Genomic DNA, 26,860 nt, shown 5'->3' with positions numbered 1-26,860 from the left:
CAACATAAATAAACATGTATACGTAAATACAATATGTGGAAAACAAAATACAACAGTTTGAATCTCAATATGAATTTTCTTTGACATAAATATGTTTAGCACCAGTTCATACATGGCTGTAAACCAAAACAATATGAACATCAGAAACTGTTTATTGAAAACAAAAATATACATATATATGAAATTATATGGTGCTTCCGTACAAAAAGCTCATCTCAAAATTATATAGTCTACACAAGTGAAGTTTCAACGTTGGTCTCAGTGCCCGTCAGAAGCCTGTTGATGTCTGCCGCCAGAGGGCTGATGAACTCTCCGGTGAGGAGGGAGGAGTGTTGTCCCTCGTACAGCCGCACATGCACGTTGCCCCGGGTAACTTCGTACAGCCCGTAATCCTCGGGAAGCTCTGTGTTCCCTGAAATCGGCTTCGACTTAACGCGGTACAGCCAGATGTCACCTGAAGAAAAACAAATCATTTCATGGAAGAGTAAAAAACATAAATAGAGATGTTTAAGATTTTACAGTTTTGAAACTCTTCCAACGCCATGGTTTAAATGGTGTGTAGCGAAAAACCGTAGTTCACTACTAACATGAGCCAATTCAGTAAAATCCTACGAGTTCACTATGTTGTTTTTTTCATGCATGTTTGAAAGACATAAATAAGAACGAGATTATGAAGTAATCAAACTATGTAATAATAACCTGTGAGTTTCTCAGTGGTCCTATACTTGTAAGCCATCTGTGCCTGCGCCACATACTCTGTGGCCTTGTCCCTCCGCATGAGGCGCACGATCTCCCGTGCAGCGTCCCCGAACCTATTCCCCGCCCCTGGCAGCCGCCGCTGCTGCAGGACCTTCTCCTTGGCTGTCAACCACCGTGTCTTGTTCTTAGTGTTGCTGTCAGGGGGTGAATCATGTGCATGTGATAAATGACAGACGGTTCAACAAACCAACACACTTCTATATTTAAATATCACCTGCTACCATTCAGCAATCCCCCCACAAAGGACTCTTCATCGTTTCATTTTAAATTAAAAAAAAATGGGGGGGGGGAGCTAGCCTGGGTAAAAATGGATGGTGATTTTGTCCGTGGGGAGGGTTACATGTAGACATAAGATCAGAATTTTGAGGTATAGCTCAAAACTTAATTGTTATTAAGTTTATTTTGGCAACCAGGACGATTCCTTTGAAGTTTATATTGTCAACCTGGAGGTGTGGGCTTATGCACCTATGGATTTGCTTTGAAGATTAAGTTCAGATTAACTAAAAATTCGCTTTCATAAAAACTTACCTAACAATAGCATTGCCGAATGTCAGATCGACAGCAGTCTCTATCTTGTCAGCAGTTGATGGCAATTTTCTCATTAGCCCGTACATGAGCAGCCGGCTTCCTGTGGGTCGAAAGTAGCTCAGCCAGCCGACAAGAGCACCAGTCACCAGGGCCTCGTGAACCTGGGGATATAGAAAAGAAATAAGAATGTAGGTCAGAGCAGTCAGATATCTGGAGGCATGAAAATAGATCAGCCATTGACCAGGGCGCCAAACACCAGTGATCTGCTGTAGCATGGATAAGATTGTCAACAAAATACCTTACTTGGAGAGGGTCAAGCCGTCTGCACTAAGTTCACAAAGTAACAGACACAACATTGGGCATCTCTACTGCACAGAAGCAGTATTGTCAACTTGTCATTCAAATTAAATACATTCAGAAAACATCAGTTTCCACATAGCAACCATGATTAATTTTTAATAAAACCCCCATCTTATATATGATATTAGATTCAGTGTACCTCTGACTGGTTGGCATTAGGCGGCAGATGCTTCATGTCATGCGAGAGTTGACTCTGAATGTACAGCGGGGACCCATCAAACACAATGACCTTTTCAACCTGCAGACAACAAAGGCATATTACTCAAGTCCATGTTCACTAACATTTATCTAGCTTTGTAGAGAATAAAGAGATTGACCATCATATATATATTAAAAAAACATTTAAGGGACAACAAGTTGATGCAGATGTCCTCCGATTTTCTAAATCCACCAAGAGGCATAACTCCACAAGAACTAAAGCCGGGGTAGCAGGCCTTGCGACACATATGGGTATTTTCATTTTTTTGTTCGAAAATTAATTGAGTATGCAATATCATTCTTCGTAATGATTCACTCACTATTAGGTACTACTTTAAATTCAAATCAAAACTGTTTGACCTATTTATACCTGAGGCATGCACATACAGCCTGTGTGTTTCAGAATAATTGCATACCAACCTGTTTGCCAGACCTCTGGAATTCCAAGGCTATTTCTATGGCAACAAGGGCAGCGAAGGAGTAGCCGGCAATAATATATGGGCCGTTTGGATAGCTCATCTCTATGGCAACCTTATAGTACCTGCAATGAATATATTTATTTTCATTTATATTGTTTCAGAAATGGTATGATTTCCAACACAAGTATCTCAAACCTGACATTTTAAATCATTTTGTAAAGTGACATGATTACTAGTTTTTCTTCAAGACAGTGATAATCATGGGGATACTAAACACTTTTGAGGATGTGAACATCTGCAGGCGCCCACAAAATGTGTCTGTGCCATTTGTAGTTGCCAACAGTCTGATTATTAGCAGAGCAGAATTTTATGTATACCAAACCATTCAAAGGTATAAGAAAAATGCATAAAGGACACATGATTGTATTTTATTAAGTATGTCTCCAAAATACAAGAGTTCAGAGCAGATTTATATAATTCAGTTCATCTTCAAAAAGCATTCGTAGGAACAGTATCTAATTCAAATCTATTTCAAAATACATAAATAGCAGGTGTATCTTACTAAGTACGTCTTCAAAATACAAAAATAGCAGGTGCAAAAATATCGAAAGTAACTAAGTTATAAGCAGAACAACCTGGCCATAGCAGTGACAGAGGTAGTCGGGGTGCTGGACGTCTTTCTGATCCCGAAACATGGCACACTCATCTCCTTACCCAGGGTGCTGTAGACATCCATGTAACCAGCATCTATAAGGGTTCATACAAATTAAAAAAATATAATTGTTGTACTATGAACAATACTTTTGATATGTAACATTTTATCTATTGTATTAAATAATTATACAATATTGTGGTAACCCTGAGGACAGAATTGCACAGGAGACTTGAAATGTACACTTAAAGCACCATTACTGATTTGGTTATCCTTGTAAGTGCATGAAAATGGACTAAAATCAATTCTGGTAATTTGAAGTCAATATTGTCAGTCTTTCAATAATTTTACACAATGTTTCCATGAATAGTAGGTGCACATCCGGCACAACAAAAGAAATGGCATGATTTAAATCATTTGTTTTGAAAATGTTCACAAAACAATTTGTTAATCACAGCAGACTTACTGGACACTGGATGAATAACGAACAATGGAGGCTGCCCTTTATCCTCAACAGTGTTGAGCGGCACCACACATGTGGTCAGTCTGGGGGTCAACACCTCTCGCAGCTCATTGGTCAAAGGGGACATCGGTGGATGGGTCAGCAGGAGGTCAACCCGGGGCTTGGGGAGGAGCAGACGCCCAGGAACGGGCTTGTTTTTCTTGGCCATGTGCTTGTGAAACCCGTGCAGGGGTTGCTTTACCATGGGCGTGCCTGGGCGCTGGTAGCTTGGACTATTCATCCTTGGAAGAAAGACAAGTATTTCTATACCTCTACATATGTAATTTTTTATCACTTGACTGTTTGATAAATTAACAAATTACAATTTTATGAACTAAAATTAATCCAATGCAGAAAACTGTATTGACCTCATGCATGGTTGTCTCAACATGTAAAGCTATGAACTCTAAGCCTAAAACATTGACACAGGCATTTGAGAATGGCAAATACACTCATGACACATTTTTTAAAATGGCTGCTTAATCTTTTACAGTAAACCTATACATTAATTATGCTGTTTCGTGATTTATGCAAAATGACAGATAAATGCTACTGATGGTTTGAACATTTACTGCTAACCTCTTGAAATCTGAATGGTCAACATCAGTGAGAACAATGGTTGGGGTTTTCCTGTTCCTTGGGAAGGGGCTACCCCAGGGTCTAGGGGACTGCTGTTGAGGGGCCTTTATCTTGGGTTTCGGGCTCCCAATTTTTGTAGAGTCTTCCAGCTCTGGGGGCTTTGGACTTTCAAGCCTTTTGCCTTTCTTGTCAGTCTTGAAAACACATCACAGATAATTGAGAAACATATTTGCTTAAAATATACTTTATTAATATTTATATTATTAAAATTGTAAAATAGTATTTCGAAACAACTTGTTTTACCAATAATGGAGAAAAAATCAAGAAACGTTTTTAACGTCAAATACAACCAAGCCCATTTTGTAACAATACACCACAATACCTTATAACAATTTTACTTCAAAATACCGAAAAAAAACCTAATATAAATTTTGCTATTTTGCAGGTATTAGCGACACTGACCTCATTTTTCATTGATCCCTGTGTTGTCTCCCCTGTCCTAGGCACCTCCCCGCTCTCCTCATCCTAATAGTAAAACAAGATGCATTTTCATTTCTACTGGATAAGAATAATGAAATGCATTATTATTGCGAGTCAATAATTCTACAGAATACATTACAATACATTAATGTTGATTTGATAAAAAGAATGGGACAGTCATAGATCTAGAAAATCTGATGTACAGTGATATGAGACAGATGACAAAATATCAGATCGCAGTTTTACATATTATAGGTCGGATATTCATCAATTTTCAAACGTGATATAAAAATAAAATAAAAAAGTTGCAAAAACGGTCATCTGTGAGAGTTCAGCTTTAACATTATTGCCAAAGGCTAAAAGACCAAAGGCTAAAAGACTGACTAGCTTATTTGTACATTATGTCCTAGAGTAATGTTTCTCCAACACATGCATGTTATAAATGCATCGAGTCGAACTCAAGCAGGTTAAATACCACCTTAAAGATATGGAAGGAGGTCTCCTGTGGGTGTGTCTCTAGGTAGCTCTCCTCCAGAGGGCGGGCCATGATCACGTCATTATTGAGCCCGTCAGTACCCAGCATGGGGGTGGAGGTGGGAGGCACACCCTGCACCATCAACTTTTTATTGTCCACTGGGGATACCGCCATGTCCAGGAATGGGTCTGAAATGGATTAAATATCTGGCTTTACCCATAAGGCCAACTCAAATAAGTTTGTTTTTTTATAGAATTTGGCCGACATACGTATGTTTATTTCTTTAATTTTCATAGAAAAAAAAAGTTACATGGGAACTGTATTGTATTTAAGTAAAAACAAATAAGAAAAAAAAGGTTATAGTCGTCGGAATAAGACTTGTTTTATTTCAAATAGGTTAAATATTCCATCATACAACCTACCTACCTGTCAATGTAATAATGTTTACATCAGGTGAATATCTGCCACTCTGGGAGCGTTCTGGTGTCTCTAACATTCCCTTGTTCATGGTATAGTCCTCCAGTGGCCTTGACCTCTCAATAGTTGACCCTTCAGTGTAGGACCTTGACTCCAGATTTACCACAGGGTCAAGGCTCAGGTCAGGGTCACTGTTTAGTTTATCAAGTGGATTCTTCAGCAAACAGCTGGTGTCTACCATGGAAAAATCCTACCAAAACAAAGAACGTAAATAATATATTTTCAGGTCATGTAATAACTATTCTAGCAGTTATCAGTATTGTTTTCCCTGTGTCTCAAACTCCCTTTATCATAGCTACTTTTAATTCCTTCATTTTATACTTACCTCTTTGTCCAAGGATGGATAGACTAATGGTCAGCTGGAACAAACATTATTATGGATGGACAAGCAGAATAAAGCCATTCTGAAACCTTAAAAAAGCACACTGCTTTCTTAGTATAAAAAAAAATAAAGATATACAAAGTTTTGGGTTTTTGTCAACATCTTGTTAGAGTAAAACAGTCAAAGATATCTTTTTCCTATCATCAGTGACCTATAATTCCTCTCGAGGTGAATTTTCTGCCATGATCAGTATATTGCCCTCAAAACATGTATCTTCTCCTACCTTTGGTATTGGCATGACCTTTTCCTGTAGTTTCTGTATGGCCAGCCGAACAGTCTGGCTAACCTCCTCTAGGGCTCCTTCCTGGACAGGCCCTGTAAGGTGCCTCATGAGGGAAAGCACAGGGAATGGGGGATCCAAGCAGGATATTTCCTCCTGGCTGTACAGGAGACCCTTTGACTCTGGGTAGCCACTCTCTGCAAGCTGAAGATACAGTTTATATTATTGATCAATGTCTGTTTTCATGCATTTTACTTGACATGCTGTCATGTCATACAAATTTCAAATCAGTGATATTTTTCATCATCATGATCATCATCATGATGATCATCATCATAATCATTGCCACCACCACCATGACCACAACCACAACTACCACCAAAATCATCACCCTCATCATATTAGCACAATAACAAGAGATGTTTGTCAAACATTATGCCCCCCCCCCCCCCCCCCCCTGAGCGCCATGTTGTCAGGATCATATAGACAATTGAATGAAATATGCATGGACCGAAATGACAGCTGATTTGTTGCTGACATTGTATGCCGTTGAGGCAGTTTTAAGATTATGACCATTCAAAGTTTGAGGATTGAGTGTGTTATGACCATGACCTTTGACTCTATGACCTCAAAATCCATAGTAGTCATCAGCTGGTCACCAAAAATCTAAATGTTAAGTTTGAGGGCCATGGGTGCAGGCATTGACAAGTTATCACACAGACAAGCATTTTTCGCTCAAGGTCACTGTAACCTTGATCTTTGACCCAATGACCCCTTAAATCATAAGAGGTCATCTACAGGTCCGACACAACTCCAAGTCAAGTTTGAGGGCCATGGGTGCAGGCATTGTCCAATTATCACTTGAAACATTTTCGCATTCAAGGTCACTGTGAACCTGACCTTTGACCCAATGACTCCTGAAATCAATAAGGGTCATCTCCTGGTCAGGCCCAACTTACATGTCAAGTTTGATGAACATAATTTCAATTTGTTAACTTTTTTGCGTTAAAGGTTACTGTGACCATGACCCCCAAAGTCAAGAGGGGTCATCTACTGGTCAGGCCCAACCTTCATGTCAAGTTTGATGACCATAGGTCCAGGAATTGTTGAGTTATCACTCGGACAAGCTTTGGTCTACCGACGGACCGACCGACCGACGGACCGACCGACCGACCGACATACCGACATGCCTGTGCAAAGCAATATACCCCTCTTCTTCGAAGGGGGGCATAATTATAATTATATTTATTGATCTTATTTCCTTTTACTTTGAAATTACTTTGAAATTACATTTTAATCATAATGTTTAAAACTGCTAGCATAAGCCACTTTATCTTTCAAAACAAACCTTAGCAATGTCTCCATTTCGGAGATTGAATATCAAAGCCTGCTGATCCTCATTAGACTTGGCCATGAAGCTCCTGATGGCCTGGGAGACTCTTGGTACACACACTGTGATGTTGTCCCGCACTAGGGCGTTGTCAACTCTCTCTGTAGACCCTGGGGGAACACACATTATTAACTGCCCTGTAGCCTTGATACACTGTAGGGCTTCATTAACACCTGCAAAAGGAAAGTAAAACTTGCTGAGAAAGAATTCTCCACAGAAAAACATATATAACAAGCAAATTCATTGAATTGATATCCCCTGCCTAATTAGGCAAAGTCCATGGATTGGAAATGAAAAGTAGGTGGAATATTCCTATATTAACATGTAAAATGGCTGCAGAGAAATGGACCGTTATGACGTTGGGATATAAATTTGAGTTTGTTTAGAACTATTATCATGTGTTCAGTCATACATGTATGAACATAACCCAACCAATCACTACCATGAAATGGTTTCGAACAAGATTTTTGTAAGATTTGACCTAATGACCAATTATTTATCACATGTGACCCAGTTTTCTAATTTTTATCACATGTGACCCAATTTTAAACATGTCAAAGAGTTCATCAAGGAAAACATTCTGATCACGTTTCATGAATATTAGACCATAAATAATGCCTCTAATGTGTTCCAAAGATTTTTCTAAGATTTGAGCTAGTGACCTACTTTTTGACCCCATGTGACCCACTTTTACAAGCGGTCTATATTTCATCAAGGGGTTCATCCCGACCAAGTTTAAACATAATCTGACCAATCATTACCATGATATGGTAATTTTGATTAAGGGGAACATTCTGACCAAGTTTGAACATTTTCTTATCAATGCCTACCAAGATATGGTTCTGGACGGACAGACGGACGACGGACAGATGACGGATGGACGGACAACGCCCAAACAATTTCCCCCTCCCGAAATCTTCCATTCGGCGGGGGATAACAAGTTGACTATCACAGAGATTTGGAAGTTTGTGCTACTTTTGTATTAAAAGCTATGAAAAGTAAGCAAATCCATTTTCTCTGTATTTTTTTCTTGGTAAATACACTACCAAAACATAATTACAATGTACTTATAAACAGTTAACAAATAATTTCATAACGGTTTCCTCTGTAATCTCATCTGGTTGCCTACTTCAATCGTTTAAATCTCTAGTTCATCAGCATAGCGCAATAATTTAATAACTGCATATATAAATAGAAGCATTATACTGAATTAAGCATTAAGGTCAGGAATCACTCCATCAATATTCAAACATTACCTCCACTGGCCATGCGCACACAGATGTCAACACCCATGGCCCTTGTGTGAGCCATAAGTCCAGTGTATAGGAGGCCCCCGTGGAACACCTGAATTTCTGGGAACATCCCCTGTAGGCTGTGCAAGGTCTCTATATCCTCTGTGCATGTGTACACGCTCACACCAAGTTGGCAGGCTAAGGCAATCATGTACACTGCAGTCGTGTCTGCAATAACAAAATGATTAATACAACATTTTCTTTGTTTATGTAATGGGAAACAATACTATTATACTTTAAGTTGGCCAGTGTAATAAGGAACAGCTCAAAATATAATCATTAACAAAAACATAATAACATATACCTTTCTTAGCTGATCAAGGGGAATAACTCAGAAACTATGTGATCAGTTAGAGAACATTAATTTTTTTTTTGCATACTAATGACAACAACCACTCACCATGGGGTGGCAGCACCAGCAGCGACTCTCCACTCTCCATTTTTGCCACATCATACAGGAGGTAGGCGGCCATTAAGTAAGGGACACACATCTCCAACTCCTCATGGGATATCTCACTCTTCAACTCAATGTCTTGCACTTCCACATTACCTAAGTGTTTAATGTATATTGATAACTTTCAAACTACAAGATTAGGAATGTAAGTATGACAATATTGAATGTAAACTGATATAAGACTCATTTTCTTAAATAACTACATAACATATAACCAAAATAAAAAACTAGTTTGCTCATTTTTTCAAATTTCATTACCACTAAGATCTATGAATCCAAACACTGGTTCCATTTTTCCATTGGCAGATCGCTCTCCTTTGTATAGTAACAGTTTCTGTCTCTCTTTCTGGTTGCTATGGATACTGTACATCATGACAGTAGTTGCTAAGCAAGTGCTGCTGCCACTGGCAACCAAACTCACATCAAGGCTGGCATCATATTGAGTAAGTTCAAGGTCATTTGACCTGCTGGCAGCTTTTAACATCAGGGAAAGACCACCTGACCTACATAAACCTGTAATGCATGATATTCATTGTAAATATAGTATACATACCCCAAAGGTTCAATTTTTAGTCAAGCAACTTTGAGGTAAGACTAGCCACAAAATAACAAGTGTAGAACATTATTTTGAGGCCATAAACACATTTAAAACATTGCGGTATGTGCTTTGCGAGGTCAAAACAACTCAAACTGTACCACAACAGCAACCCATTAACAAGAGGGCCTACGCTCTACTGGCATGGCTCTTGTGGTCATTTTCAATCCAGAGCATGTACATATGAGTAATAGGCAACAAATATAGAGTTCACTTTTTGTGTTTGAGTTAGATTAAAACGCTGCACGTTCAACATCTGAGGACAGAGAGTGTTGTAAGCAGATTAGTTGCATGAACTATTTTAATATGTGCCAAGTAAAGGTAATCTGAGGGTAAAAATTTTGCTTTCAAAACTGTACTCATCGTCAAAATTTCATTTCTGTAGCTTTAAAAATAAAAATGTTGGTCAAAAGGTCAAAGTCAAGGACATCCGAGGACAACACTGATGCTCGTTTGCAAAACTGTACACATGGTGAAAATTTCATTGCTGTAGCTTTAAAAATTAAAATTTAAGTCAAAAGGGGTGGGGCCAGCTTTTGCTCAAGGGGCATAATTTCAAATGTGTTGCTAGACAGTCATATGATGCTCCACAACAAATATCAAAGGTATGGGCCTTGTGGTTTGAAACAAGAAGATTTTGAAAATATTTCTCAAATGAATCCCTAGGAAACTTGTGACCCCCGCGGCAGTGCCAGTTTTGACCCAAGGGGCATAATTTGAACAACCATGGTAGTGGACCACTAAATTAAGCCTTGTTAAAAAAAGCAAGGATCTACATAGCTGTTTCAGACAAAAAGGTTTTTAACATTTCCCAATTTTGGTAAACCAAACCTGTGAACCCGGGGGCATGGCCAGTAATGACCCCAGGGGCATAATGTGAACAAACATTCACAAGCAATTGTGACTTGACATGAAAACTTGGCTCAAAATAGACTTAGCTCATGTAGACTTGGCTAAAAATAGACTAGCTAAAAATAGCATTTCTTTATACTTTCAAGACCTATAATCTAGGCATGCATAAGTGGATCTGGCTTGTATTCAAAGGGAACCAAGCTTTTATGGATATCTAAATACTGTACAAGTTTCATCGAGATACAATCAAAAATGAAGACTGTATCGTGTTCATAAGCAATTGTTTACAGACGCATGGACGCACGGATGCACATACTACGTACACATTACCATTGCATAAGCTCTTCTGGTCTTTGGCCAGTAGAGCTAAAAACTAAAAATTTCAATGGTAAAAGAAACCAAGTAAACCTGTGTTTTTCTCAATGATGGCAAGGAAACTAGGGCATTCCTTGGCCTCCCTGTGGTGGTAAACAGGGTCGAAGGTCACCTCCTGGAGAGTTGAGTCAAGATTGCCAATAGCAAACTCAAGGGTCTCATTGATGAAATCAAGCCAGCTATCCTCCCAACAAATCTCTGTCTTCTCACATTCCTCAGGTCTTAAACCATGATGGATATTGTTAGTAAAGCCAAATTTGTGAGGTCTTACATTCACAATGCCATTGCTTGGTAATATCAGTAGGCAAACATGAGTAAACTCACAATCAGTTTGATTTGCAACAAATCCCAAAATACCCTCACAAAATTGTACTTATCAACAACAATATTTAGCCTAATGTAGAATTATCTCTTATAGCATTCAATTTGAATACATCATTATGAAAGCAAATGCTTTGGGGATTTTCAATTTTTTATTTAAATGACTAACATACATTTCATGCTGCAGATCGCATCATGAAACAAGAACTTATAGTTAAAACTGTGTGCATACCGGTCATAATTCTTGGAGACATTTTCATTAATGTCAAGGTTGTATCCAGGAATACAAGGGAGATTGGGGTCGGCCTTGACCTTGAAGTTCCCTTTCAACAACACCGAGGCTGAAAATACACATAAAAGGTATTTTATTCATTTACAACATTATTTAACACTTATTTTAAGAGTTTTAACTACAATTCAAATAGAAAAATAATATAACATGAATTCTTAATTTCTTACCTGAGGTCTGAATTAGTGTTAAATTAAACTAATGAAAATAATTATCTTTTATAATTGGTATGATTCCATTGTAAAAACACCATACAAATAAAAAAGAGGCCTAGAATGGCATATGCTCTACTTGGCTTGTTTGGTAAATTTGTATCCAGAGCATGTATGCTTGGGTAATAGGCAACATACTGATAGTTCACTAGCAACATTTCAAAAAGGGTTATGGGCAATGAGATTACAGTCTTGTAAAATACACTTTGCAATGTGAATATAGCGGCTCTATAATAACAGAAACATTTGCCAATTTTAAGGGTCATAATCCAGTCATGCATGGGCAGGTCTGGCTGGGTTTTTTTAAAGAAACTGCGGCCTCATGAATATCTAACAAATGTCCAAGTTTAGGGAAGATCAAATAAAAACCAGAGGCTCTATTCTGGTCATAATTTCAATTATAGCAATTTTTAAGGGGCCATGACCAAATCATGCATGGGCCGCTCTGGTTGGTTTTCCACAAGAACCTTCATTTACACAATATCAAACTGCTGTACAAGTTTTGTAAACATGGGATAATAAATGGAGTCTCTGTTGTGTTTACAAGCTCGATTATAGTTTTTTGATAATTTCAATGGCCATAATCCAGTCATGCATTGGAGGACCTGGCTGGTTTATGAAAGAAACTGAGCATTCATAGATATCTAACCACTAGAGATACAATCAAACTGAAGACTTTATCATGTTCACAAGCAATTTTCAAGGGATGCATGTAAAGATGCACAGATGGTAGACTTTGCTTTGGCCAGTAGAGCTTAAAATGACTTAAATATAGACACATTAATATCAAACACATACAGGCATTTAACACAGAAAAGTCGCCAGATGAAGGCAGCACGTGCACAGTGGACTGGTCACACATGTCTGCAGTCAGTGCAGAGTCATCCATTACAGTCAGGTTATACAGTCTTAAAGGCAGCAGTGGCAGCTTGTATGCAGATAAGCCTTCTGGCAGAAACTAAGAAAGTAATTTGCTTGAAATTGGATGATCAGTGTGATTATAATGTTATACAGTGACCTTCATATGAACTATTTGGAACAACATGAGAACTCATCGAATCAAAGAACAGAGAGCAAACATTTATGTTTCATTTCATAGACACTGTTAAACTGACATTTATGTCAATGTAAGCTCAAATTAGGCATACTACTAATTATAAGAAATTACTTTACAAAGGATTAAGCACATGACTTTAAACCTATATTTATGTATTGTAGTGATTAAACAAAAAAATCTTTATTCCATTTAATATTTCATCATTAAGATCACAGGCACAATTTAAAAGGTCAAGTAAGAAGAGTATTATACATACAATAGTGGCCTTGACATAGAACATAAAACATACACTAGTGACCTTGACCTCTTCAGAGCCTTTGCTTATAACATGATAAAAACACATCAGAAATAGCCTTGACATAGAACATTTTACAAATACGTACACTCTCCATCTTGACCTCCTCAGAGATAGCCTTGACAGAGTGGTAGACCAGCACAGACAGGGCACTGTGTATCCCTTCATCATGCTGTATGAGGTATGGGACCCTCTCACTCTTATCTGATATTGATAAACATTGCAGTTTCAGCTTTACGTTTGAACAATTTTTTATATTTAATTTCAATACCTTTTTATCTTTTTTTTAAATTAATGAACAAAAAAGTATGTTGAATTAATTCAGGTCCTTTAATTTAGCTATACATTAATTCATGGAAGGGATGTCATACATGTGCATGAGAACTGCAGCCAATGTGGGAGAGACCAGATGGCAGCGTGGTCCCAGGTGACAAGGGGGCTCAAACATGGCATCTCAATACCACACGTGTCCTCTTTGCAGGGGTAGAGCTGGCATACATCTATATTATAGCCTGAAATTTACATATTCCCAGGTAACATGGAGGCTCAAACATAGCATCTCAGTACTATACAATTCCTATTTTCTGTGGCGAGAGTTGGAACACATTGATATCATAACCTGCAAAGAATGTAAAATAATTGGAGATAATAAAAAAACAGGCTTTTCAACAGCAAAAATGCCTTCTTTTCCCTGCCACCAAGCTTCTGTCTTGCTAGAATTTTAAATGTTTGCCAGTGTCAAGGAATCACCCATAAAGGACATCTAAACTCTAATTGTCGTGAATACAGCCAACTAAAACCTACGTTAATGCAAATAAAGAATACTGACTATTTCTTTAAGATGACACTATTTTCTCAACATTGCGAGAATTTAAAACTAAAACTGTAATAACAAAAAAATGATCTCCTTCTTTAAATACATCATTAATAAAGTTTGAACTTTAAGTATTTAAACAAAACCCACCTCGTATATGCAGCTCTCCTAGCGTTTTACAGAGTGATGAAACAGAGGGTTGACACATCATCTCCGGTACACCGTTCACCATGCTGGTGTCAGCGCCATACGGCACCGTGCTTGCCGTCTCATCTAGCCCATGCTTTACCGAGGCCACATTGTAACGCAGTCCTACACTGGTGTTTGCAATGCTGCTCTCATTCAAGCTCCTTCAATCAGAATAATCTTCACATGGAATGTTAATATTGTTTTGATAAAAATATCTAAAAAACAATAGGCCGGAATATCTTAAAATTAGTTTTTCCAGCAACAACTTTCCTCCAACGGCTGCATTATTTGATCTTTAACCAAATGTAAGAATAAACTCATTTTGCCTGATGCAAATAAACTATTCTTGTGTCATTTCTACCTATTCAGTCATATATCAAATTTAAATGCTATTAAAATAGAATACAATGAAATTCTTCTTTAATTTATTTCAAATAAAACAGGAAAGGGGCTTTTAGAAGTTGTTTATCTTCTTAAAGCCTTATTCTATATTTTGATATAATGACTTGCACATCTTCCATGTTCTTTAAGAAATGAAGTATGACTAAACCAAATATAACATTACGCCAAAATAACCCAGACCAGCCTTGTACCTGATATTATCTCTGAGCATAGTGAGTGTGAGAGTGAGGCCCAGGTAGGCCATGTGTGACAGGGCCTGGAACCTCATGCAGGGCCTTACCAGCAGCCTGGCCACATACCCTGGGTCAATCAGGCACTGAGGGGCCTCAATGTCTGAGCCCCAGCCAACCTGGCTTGAGTACAGGTGCTGGGAGCTGAAAAGTATCAGAATTTAATATCAAGAATTTATGCTAAAACAAATAACTGATGTTAAAGAATACAAATTTGGGATAACTCACTTTTATAATTGTATAAAATTGATATTAAAAGGAACCATGTAATGATCTTAAATCTATCATTAATTATAAAAGGTAAGATATATGTGTAAATTGACATTGCATTAATACACATTTTTTACACCTTTTCTGCTATTTATTACCAACATTATCTATTCCCATATTTGTATTCTTTTCTCATCAAAGATGATAAATTATATCTTTGCCAGCATGATTATTTAAAAATATTTATCATAAACTGACCTGTAAGCAGGAGAGGGTATTATGTCCTACGTTCTCCCAGTATATGCTTCACATTATTGATCAGTAGGGGAGTGGAGGCAGACACAAAGTACACACATCACCCAAGTCTCTCCAAATCATAAATTACCCTTATGCTGGAGAGCATTTGATGTCCCTCAAGTTCTTTACTACATGCTCCCCAGTGTGAGCAGGTTAAGTGTGCTGCTGAGACAGCACACAATACATCTCCTTGTATAGACAAGGAATGAGGTCACTGAGATCCCTTAGTACATGTTCCCCAGTGTGAGCAGTGAGTTAAGTGTGCTGCTGAGACAGGTCACTGAGATCCCTTAGTACATGTTCCAGAGATGGGCTAGTAGAGGTGTGAAGATAGGCACACAGTCCCTACCCTAGTCTCCTACATCATAACTTACCTATGAGCTGGAGAGAGTATGATGTCACTCAGATTCTCAGTATATATTCCTCAGTGTGGGCCAGTAGGGGTGTGAAGACAGGCACACAGTCCATCTCTGTTAACACAAACCTAACTCCTTACCTAACCTACCCCCCCCCCCCCCCACAAAGTCTCCCGCTACATAAATATTACCTGTTAGAAGGAGAGGGTATAATGTTCCTCAGATCCCGCCCGCCATACACATTTCCCAGTGTAGGTCAGTAGGAGAGTGTAGACAGGCACACAGTCTGCCTCTGTGTTCACACACACTCACCCCGACTAGTCGTAACTTACCTGTAAGCAGGAGAGGGTATGATGTCCCTCAGATCCCTTAGCAAATGTTCCACAGAGTTGGCCAGTAGGGGAGTGTAGACAGGCACACAGTCCATCTCTGTATTTACACACATCCCACCCCGGTCATCCACTTTTCCCAACACACAGTCTAAGCTGGAGGATTCCATTATCAGCTGGCTTACACCGGCACTCTGCAACACATTGATCAGTTTAGTTTAAACTTGTAAAAATGTACTGACATGTATTTGACGTAAGCAGCATCCAAACAAATGCGTAGACAATTTGTACATAGAACATTTAAATGGAGGTGGTAGTGATATCTATATATATCATAAATTCTTTCTAGATATTCAAAATTTCACTCGAATACATTAATTTTGTTTGTAGTTTTTACATTTAAAACCTTAAAATGCAAAATTTATATAGATATTTTCATTATTTGTAAGATCTTGACTACAGAATATCAGTGGTCCAACATAACAATTTTTTTTATAGATATGTTTTCACATTATGATAAGCATAGCACCCTGAGATAATGTCAACATTTCATTTTCTTTAATTTGCACTTGGAATGTCAATTTTGTTAGAGTAAAAAAGCAAGAATTTTCTATAACATCAAACATTAATATTAAACAAATATATATGTGCGCCTGTATGTAATTTTAAATCTCTTTTATTCAGAAAACTTTCCAAAAGATGATTCACTAAGCATAATGTTCTTTTATACAGTTAATCACAAAAGCACAACCATAATTTTCTATAATTTGTATCAATGTAGTCAAGTACTCAGAGCACCCCATACCTCACATCCAGAAAAGTGGGCATAGGGGCCAAGCTGAAACACCTCATCAAATGGCATATCAACTGTCATCCTGCACCAATTCCTAGTGTTTTCATCCCTATACTTTTCGAATAAACTGAAAAATAAAAATGAAAGATGATCTTAAATATAAGTAGATCATAAAGAAACTAATCCCAAACATGATTGTCACTTGGAATGCACATTTTGATTGCTCTGATGGAAAGACAAATAGAACTCAATTAACATTTTATGGTCCCAATTTACCTTCCAATGCAGTTCATTGTTTGGAAGCACTGATCCAGGCTGATACACCCATCGATGTAAGCAGCCACAACCTCAGAGAGACCACACCCCATCACACCTTCAAACTCTAACCCAGCCTCTTCCAGACAATCAATCAAAGAAATATACACAGCAGTAGCTAATAACAACCCTTGTCTTGTGTAAGGGTCAAATGAGTCACCCTTGTTGAATAGCTCCTCAAAGTCCAAATCTGGTTCAATCAATCTAATACTTTTTGAGCAAACATTCAGAGCTTCCATGAAGGAATCTAACTCCAATACATTTGGGGATATTGTGACAGGACATTGAAGGACATCATCTATACACAGGAATAGAGCCTCCGGGACGTCCGCGCCACAGTCATGGTGGATATCTAGGTCCTCCTCCTTGCTGCTGATGTGGATGTAGCCTCTGATTGGCTGGTTCATGTCATGTGACATCAATGATGATGTCATCAATCTCAACAGGTCAGTGTTGAAGCGATTGTTTTCCACAAAGGAGATCACCTTCTCAACTCCCTCAATGTTTCTTGCAGTGAATGGGACCACAGTATCCCCTTGAACTGTAAATAATACAATTATTAATAATGAATACAAAAATATTTGTGAAATGAGTACTCTGGAGGCAGTCACATTAACATAAATAAAATATTTTGTCAGAATGACACAAAAACTGATCACCATGACTTTTTGGTGTAGAATTATAATATAGTTTTAAATAAATATTACACAAAAACAACACCACTACTATCTGCTTGAAAAACATAAAACATATTTAAAAATAAATAAATGTCCCTTTCCCCCCTAGAGAATAAAGCAGAACAACACACAATTCAGTTGCTCACACTTGCTCAAAGCAAAAAATACTTTTGATTGTACATGTATCTTTATTTTTGTGATGGTGAAAGTTTTGTAACATAATGCTTTATTGAAATCTATCAAGTTAAGTATAGTATAGTGGGTAACTGCAGATTCATTATTATTATTAAAATCTCACCCTGACAGAAGCTGTCATCGAAATCTGGGTGGAATGCCCGCAGGATCACATGGGAGTTAACTCCACCATTTTCACAACTGTTCACACCGATTATCTCCCCTGAAACAAAGTTCTTCATGTACATTTGAATTAACTCTACCCTCTCCACAACTGTTGAGACCTAATGCCTCCCCTGAAATACAGTTTTACATGTACATAGTAGTTAAATCTACCCTCCCCTCAACATTTGAGACCTACTGCCTTCCCTGAAATACAGCTCTACATATACATGGAGAGTTAACTTTACCCTCCCCACAACTTTTCAGACCAACTGCCTTCCCTGAAATACATTTCTACATATACATGGGAGTTAACTCTGCACTCTCCACAACTTTTCACAACTACAGCCTCCCTTGAAATACAGCTCACATATACATGGGAGTTAACTCTGCTATCTCCACAACTTTTCACATCTACTGCCTCCCTTGAAATACAGCTCACATATACATGGGAGTTAACTCTGCACTCTCCACAACTTTTCACAACTACAGCCTCCCTTGAAATACAGCTCACATATACATGGGAGTTAACTCTGCACTCCCCACAACTTTTCACAACTACAGCCTCCCTTGAAATACAGCTCTACATATGCATGGGAGTTAACTCTGCTATCTCCACAACTTTTCACAACTACTGCCTCCCTTGAAATACAGCTCACATATACATGGGAGTTAACTCTGCTATCTCCACAATTTTTCACATCTACTGCCTCCCTTGAAATACAGCTCTACATATGCATGGGAGTTAACTCTGCTCTCTCCACAATTTTTCACATCTACTGCCTCCCTTGAAATACAGCTCACATATACATGGGAGTTAACTCTGCTCTCTCCACAATTTTTCACAACTACAGCCTCCCTTGAAATACAGCTCACATATATATGGGAGTTAACTCTGCACTCTCCACAACTTTTTACATCTACTGCCTCCCCTGAAATACAGCTCACATATACATGGGAGTTAACTCTGCTATCTCCACAATTTTTCACATCTACAGCCTCCCTTGAAATACAGCTCACATATACATGGGAGTTAACTCTGCTATCTCCACAACTTTTCACATCTACTGCCTCCCTTGAAATACAGCTCACATATACATGGGAGTTAACTCTGCTATCTCCACAACTTTTCACATCTACTGCCTCCCTTGAAATACAGCTCACATATACATGGGAGTTAACTCTGCTATCTCCACAATTTTTCACATCTACTGCCTCCCCTGAAATACAGCTCTACATATGCATGGGAGTTAACTCTGCTATCTCCAAAACGTTTTAGACCTACTGTCTTCCCTGAAATACAGCTCTACATGTACATGGGAGTTAACTCTACACTCCCATTGCTTCCCCTGAAATACAATTTCAGTGTTAGCCAATTAAACTTAAACAAAAAATATAGTTTAGACAAAAGTTTTGCAAGTGTTTACCTGAATGCTCTTCCTTTTTTACAGTTTTCCAAGGGGCATAACTCAAAAAAGATTTTATCTCTCATAAGTCCATAACTTAATGTCAATTTAACTGTGTGTACGAAGCTTTATCTGAATATCTTCAATAATTGCAAGTTATCAGTTTATTTAAATAAAAATATTTGAAAATTAAATCTAAATTCTTAGCATCAATAAGCACACGGCTGTACATTTAAGTTCTATGACAGCGCAAAAAGAACATTAATTTTGTGTACGGTGTATCATCATTAAGAAGACTGTCTCATAGAAAAAAAGCTTACTTACCCTTGACTGCACAAGACTTTTCCACAATATTTATTTTCTTCAAAATCTCTTGGCCTTCAGAAAACAATGGCTTGTCCTTGGAAAATATCACATTTGGTGGAATCTCCTTATGGTGAAGAATTAAAATACTCTTGATAATGCCGGCTAAACCTGAAAAAATCGTAAATATGTATCAATGAACTTTCATTTTAAAGAGACTGTGTATAATGCATATTACAGCTCCATTATATTCGCAAACTAAGCTCCAAAGACAACAATTACCTATATATGATTAAACATTTTTTTCCACACAAATAGCAAACCTGTAAAAACAGTGAGAAGCATACCTTTTTTAGAACAATTTTATGACATATCATAATTTCTTAAATACACATCATAATATAAACAATATATTATTTGTTGCTTACCGCTGAACTTTATATATGAGATAAAACAATACATTAATTTTAACATCTCAAATGTGTAATATCCCACACTAGGCAAAATAAGTTAATAATTAGGAATGTTGAAGATTATCAATGTGTACATAAGAGTTCCCACCTGCAGCAGCCTCCATGTTGCCCATGTTTGAAGTGAGTGAGCCCACGGGTAGAACCTGAGCCCGCTCCCCACACAGCACGCCTGATATACACTGCAGCTCCCTCTGAGCATCCATCTAGAATAGGTCATTATAAATTGAGGTGTTTTATTGCTTTACAACTTTTTTTAAACAACAAGGTTCCTTAGACTTTTCAATAAAATTATTACAATGAATCAAACAAACAAATAGTAGTTTTTAATTGAAATTGTCACTAGATTGTAATGTGCCATTTTATTAAATATTAATTTAAGCAACTCCAGTCACACTTGAAGACTTTTAAGAATATTTATCCAATTGATCTTACAGTGTTACCGCAGCCCTGAAGCTCTATGTACGCAATGTTGTCCGTATCGACCCCACATCCCTCATACACTTCCTCCAACAAGTCACGTAGGGCATCCACCTCCCCTTTGGTCTCTGAACCAGTCATAGTTATGTTATTAAAGGGACACAACTCAAAAAGCATTCTTGCAAGAGGAATAGGGGTTCTTAAAAATCATCAACGTTATTAAATTCATCAAGTTTTGTGTAAATATCTATTTGGTCTCAAAGTTACAGCAAATTTGTTTCTAGAGAAATTATATGAAATATCAATTGATCATTACCATTCTGCATACTTCTTCCAGAATTCATGTGGGCATCTTGGATAAGGCAATAAACTCTAGGTACCATGTCAACACAGCTGAAATAAATCAAACAATAATGGTAATATTTACAGTTACATGAATCAAGTAAAGTTTGATATTGTAACTGAATCAAGAGCTGTTACTTTCACATTATCCTTTGAAAATTAAGAGGAAATGGATATTATATGAAATAAATGCTGCAGCCAATAGAAAGAGTCGACTTACAAAGCCAATAGAAGAGCTGCACATCCTTCCGCCCTGACCGTGCCTTCTTCTGATTGGTCAAAAACGTGGCTCCTCCCATCAGAGCTCAGAAGATTTTCATTGGTCATTTGTCGACTTTTGATAGGATTCAAAATGAGGTTACATCCTGGAAGAAAAGGCAACAGTTGCAATAACTAAGTATGAACTCATTTGTTTCAGCATTAAAAGTTAAGACAAACATTTCACTGCTAATACAGACTGCAATGGTTATTATAGTAATGAAATGCAGTGCACTATGAAATATTTAGAATAATTTAGAACTTCACAAATCTGATGTGTCACCTGGTGGTAGTTCATATTTTTTCTAGTAATTAAAAGATCACTTTGACCTTGACCTTTGAACTACTGACCCAAAAAATGTACAGGGTTCATCTACTAATCATAACCAAGTTTGATGCCTTTACAACTTTACAAGGCGTTCAAAAGTTATTGATCAGAAATGTAGGTTGAACACTCTTAAAGAAAATGACACCAACGCGATGGACAAAGTAATCTGTTTTGGGCAGCTGTGCTTCGCATGCTACACCAACATATCATCCATATTGTTACCATATTGTCTCTACGTACCTGCCACAATAGCATATTCACATTTGTTCTGTCTGAGGTCGTTGACAGCCATGTGTACAGCAGTGAGACTAGAACTATCACCCGTATCCACGGTAACAGCGGGGCCTGTAACATCCAGCCATCGTGTCAGCTCCGTCACCAGGTAATGGGACTCAGACTCTGGATCAGAAAGAATCTTTTCAAACACATTATAATTAAAAACATTGATGCCAAATCAAAAGTAGATATTTTATATTTTATAGCCACTCGTGAAATATAGCTTCTGGTTCGCATTCAGTGGAAACAATATAATTATATCTCAACTTACGATGAAACTAACAATTATTCTCTATAAATCCATGGGGAAATTGAAATTGTCCTCTTCTTGATCATGGGTCTGTCCTTAAAGTTTTTGGCTGATGATACCCGAAGTTAAGCAATATCATCACAAATAACTAATTTTGAGAATGATCTTGAATTTTCAAAAAAGTTCACAACCACCGGTCTAAAAATATGGTACCCCTAAAATGACATCGGACACTTATTTCTATTTCAAAATTGCAAAATGTTTTTTTTATTTACGAAATGTAGTTCGTAAATTCAAAATATCAGTTGTATTTTAGAAATATTTCAAAAACGTTTTGACGAAGAATGAATGTTTTAACTGCTCAGTTTTATACTGTTGAATTATAAATCCTCTGTCATGATTGCACACTTGTTTGTATATAATATTTGTTGTAATACAGTCTTGAAATATAGTATCTGAGATCTAATTTGCCTCCTTTGCCTAGCTCGCTGTAGGAACCCAGTAGGTGGTAGTGCTGGCACCAAACCCTCGGCCACCTTATAGAAGAAGATCAGCCTGCTACCTGTTCGTCATTCTGATAGAGTATGGTCGGAGTTTCAAAGATTCTAGCATGTTTGTCACACATCCTTCTTATCTGGACTTGTAGTCACCGGTTATAAAACTGGCTGCCTGGCGCTGAACTTTTTCTAGTTTTTAAATGTCCTGTTTTAGGTATGGGTCCCAAATAACTGCACCATAATCAAGGATAGACCTAACTAGTGCCAGATATGCTGATTTTCTACAATCCTCTTGGCAATGTCTCATTAGTTTCTTCTTAGGAGTGCCGTAGTTGAATTTGCTTTTTTAGTTGTCTTAGTAATATGAATTGACCATGTCAAGTTCTTGGAGATTAACCAAGGTACCGATTTTCAGTAACTTGTTTAATATATGTCCACAGAGAGTATAAAAATGTGGGGTTTTGTTGTTGACACTCATAATGTAGCACTTTTTAGCATTAAATTTCATTCCCCATTTATCAGCCCATCTTTCAAGTTCTTGGAGATCATTCTGAAGTGTGTCGTAGTCTTTCTGATTTCTAATTTTCCGATATAGCAGGCAGTTGTCTGCAAAGAGGCGTACTTGTAAATTAACTGATAGGGGCAAGCCGTTTATACGGCATAGAAAAAGAAGTGGGCCCAGTTCAGTTCCTTGGGGTACATCGGAGTCCACTGTGGCTTTCTGGGAGCATTCACCCTCTACAACAACCTGCATGTGTCTCTGAGTCAAAAAGAATTTCAACCAATTGAAGATAGGTCCTTTGACACCAAAGCTTTCTTATTTGCAGAGTAGTTCTTGGTGCGGGACTGTATCGAACGCCTTAGAAAAATCAAGTATGATGACATCTGTCTGGTGATCTTTGTCATTGAAAGTAAGGAGGTCTTTTAGCTTTACTAAGAGTTGCGTTTCACATGAATGTCCTGAGCGGAAACCATGATTCAAGTTTGTTAAAATCTTATTCCTTTCCATATGGTTAAGCAGGTGTTTGCAAATGGTGTGTTCAAGTGTCTTACATAATATTGACGTGAGGGACACAGGCCTGTAGTTCTCAGCAAGGTGGACGTCTCCCTTCTTGTACACAGGTGATATGTTCGCATATACCCAGTCGCATGGTAGCACGCTGCTGTTTGTATATAGTTGAAAGAGTGAACATTTACCGGGAGCATGCTGTCTTTGACCCATAGCTTTAGATGTGCACAGTTTGGTGAGCAGTTTCTCAACTCCAGGTGTAGTAATGTATAATGATGGTAGGTCATACTTGTACTGTTTTTAAAGCACTGGAAGTGAATCTATGTGTGTTTCTGGTGAATACTGAGCTGAATTGTTCTAGTAGAATCTGGCCAAAATTACGTAATAATATTTTGTAAATACAAAATGATTCAAATTAATATTATTCCGAAGCAACAAAGTAAAAATTAGTGCAGGATGTGTCACTTGAGCAGTACTGTACTTGAGCAATTTTTAGCATTGATCACCAAGAACTTACTGTGCTCCTCCGAAAAAGGTGCAGATGTAAGGAGTGAATCAATGTCACTTGCAGAACAAGCAAGGTACACGCCAGTCTTGGATGCGCGGAGAGTACTCAAGGGCAGACAACTGTCCACCACACATTCGTGGACAACCTCAAGCAGCTGCCATAACATCGGATTCATACCACCAACCTGTAATTGACAAGAACAAATATTAGAAGATTTATGAAACACAAAAGATCATAAGTCTTATAATGTTCAGGTAGTTTTATATAAACATGACGAAAAAATAAGAAAAAAAGAACATTGATGGAAAACAGTAAAAGCATTTACATATTACCATATTTCAAAATGCCTTCTTGTGCAGTAGTTGAAGAAATATCATCTATTACGTATTGTAAATATGGAATATAGAAGCTCAATGTTCAAGCCTTTGTTGCTCAGGTATTTCAAATTATTGTGCTTATGATATAACTGTTGACATTCAGTTTAATATTTTCAAATGATATATTTACAGTCGAAAAAAAAAAGTCCTTCACATCAAGTTTGAGCCAAAGAGGAAATCGAGCCAAGCAATATCGAGCCAACAGGTTTTGATGGTATAATATTGTTCGGTGAACCATTATTGTAAAGGTGCTCATGATTTATATAAACAAAAATACAAAACATACCTTTTCATCTGAGAAGTTGAAGTATTCATTATCAAAGCGGTTGATGTTAGGTAAAGCCCCAATCCTGGGCGGGAGATTATACAAGCCAACAGGCCAGCGGTGGGGCTCAGTGAGGTCCCGGCCAGAAGTCAAACCCTCCCAGAACTCCTGAAAGGACATCATAGCAACAAATGGCTGAGTATTCACACTGTAGAGAAATGTTCTATTTTATACTGGAATCAATCTCAACCATAATTTATATCACAAAGTAAACCTCACTTTTAGTTTGATCCAACAAAATAAACTGTTGGTGGGAAGGCATCAGTTAAGTGAATGGTCCAACTTTATAGAAATAAGTACTTTAACATTTATAAATGAATGCATGATTTTTTATTAGTTTTACTGAAATTACCAGTTTTAATTGACTTGTCCAAACACAAAATACCTCAAAAACATTCAATATTATAAAGGGAATGAAAAAATATGGTAAAACAAGAGCAGTCACAGACTGCCATTTCTCCCACCTCAGATAAGTAGATCCAATAATTTAACCATGCCAGATATTCTTATCTTGCCCACGGGTGAAGATAAAATGCCCGTATGGAACTCCTTTTTAATGGTCACCATACTGTATTTACCTCCCTTGTTGAAGACTGTCATCTGAGTAGCATCATGGAAATTTTGTCTTATGGTAATATTTAGAAAGCTAATTAATTATTTCTTGCTTCAAATGTCACCATAAAACAGTTTTCACGCACCATTCAAGAAATAATGCTTCATTCTCCTTAGAACTATTTAAAAAGACCGATTTGGCTATTAACATTAACTGGATCACTGCACGCATATCCATGACAACCACGTGCTATCGCATATCCATACGCAATTATTTCACTAAGCACAAAAGAGTTCCAGCAAAAAATTACATTTTTACTTAATTTTGTTTAACTGAGGGGGGACAAAAAGCATCTACCATAGCCGCTCGTGTAAGATAGGTTCATCCCGACCCTCGTGCAGGTAAACCTCGTTTCCGCAAAACACCCTACGCTCGGGTCGGAATGAACCTATCTTACACTCTCGGCCATGGAAGATACTTATAATCTCTGACCAATCAAACAATGGAAAATAACTAAAATAATACTGAATCTAGAGTTATGGTTCTTGAGCACTGCACTGCGTTCTTCTAGATGATATTTATCTGTATATAAAGTTTGAAGTAAATACCTAATTTACTTTCACAGGTATGCTCCAGAAAAAAAAATAACAAAGGGAAATAACTCAAAACATACTGCAGCCATATTTATGCTTCATGTGCACTGCACTCCCCCACCTGCCCTTAAACTTTAACTGAAGTTCCAAAGTCAATCAGGGGCCATAATTTGTATAAAAGATAATATGGAGTTATTTAGCTTCATTATGTGATGACCCTGAACAACTGTGTGAAGTATTAAGTCAATTGAATGAAGGGTATTGGACTTATAAGAGAAAATCCCAACTTGCCCTAAAACTTTAACCTGCCCTATAACTTTAACATAAGTTCCTAAGTCAATCATAGCCATAACTTGTATTTAGGATAATATGGAGTTACATGTATGTAACCTCATTGTGTGATGGTCCTGAACAAATGTGTGAAGTATCAAGTCAATTGAATGAAGGGTATAGAAGTATTTAATAAATGTCCCAACCTGCCCTAAAACTTTAACCTAAGTTCCATAGTCAATCAGGGACTATAATTTGTATAAAGGATAATATGGAGTTATTTAACCTCATTATGTGATGGCCCTGAACAACTGTGGGAAGTATTAAGGGAATTGAATGAAGGGTATTTGACTTATAAGTGAAAATTCCAACTTGCCGTAAAACGCCATAGCTGGGGCGGGTAGTAAAGCCCTCCTTATTCTTCGAATAGTTGAGCTAAAAAACGAGTACACAAATGCCTGCATTTACCTGAGCGTTTCTAGCATTTGGCAGCCTGCAAGCTATCCCGCCAATATTCACTGCTCCCTTGAGGATGTGCTTCTCTTTTCCAGTTGGTTTGTCCAT

At 37.6% G+C, this 26,860-nt stretch overlaps 1 protein-coding gene across 1 annotated transcript; it reads right to left on the bottom strand.

Annotated features, from left to right (window-relative positions):
- Window positions 1-213: 213 nt before the first annotated feature.
- LOC128244402 (fatty acid synthase-like) lies at window positions 214-26,860 on the bottom strand. Its single transcript, XM_052962412.1, has 36 exons — window positions 26,765-26,860; window positions 24,842-24,988; window positions 24,188-24,362; window positions 21,879-22,037; window positions 21,273-21,417; window positions 21,027-21,103; window positions 20,726-20,838; window positions 20,382-20,496; window positions 19,842-19,991; window positions 18,074-18,172; window positions 17,060-17,639; window positions 16,796-16,910; window positions 15,994-16,184; window positions 14,760-14,942; window positions 14,128-14,327; window positions 13,535-13,675; window positions 13,252-13,367; window positions 12,610-12,769; window positions 11,543-11,651; window positions 11,023-11,210; window positions 9,426-9,680; window positions 9,114-9,263; window positions 8,678-8,881; window positions 7,380-7,594; window positions 6,035-6,235; window positions 5,379-5,619; window positions 4,956-5,140; window positions 4,460-4,522; window positions 3,998-4,191; window positions 3,383-3,660; window positions 2,900-3,011; window positions 2,266-2,386; window positions 1,787-1,885; window positions 1,288-1,448; window positions 700-893; window positions 214-454 (listed from the first exon to the last, which is right to left on the bottom strand). The coding sequence occupies exons 1-36, from the start codon at window positions 26,858-26,860 to the stop codon at window positions 231-233; spliced, it is 6,156 nt and encodes a 2,051-aa protein (XP_052818372.1). The 3' UTR covers window positions 214-230.

The sequence above is a fragment of the Mya arenaria genome, chromosome 8 (assembly GCF_026914265.1).
Source record: "Mya arenaria isolate MELC-2E11 chromosome 8, ASM2691426v1".
NCBI classification, from domain to species: domain Eukaryota; kingdom Metazoa; phylum Mollusca; class Bivalvia; order Myida; family Myidae; genus Mya; species Mya arenaria.
This window is presented reverse-complemented; position numbering and strand designations above follow the sequence as displayed.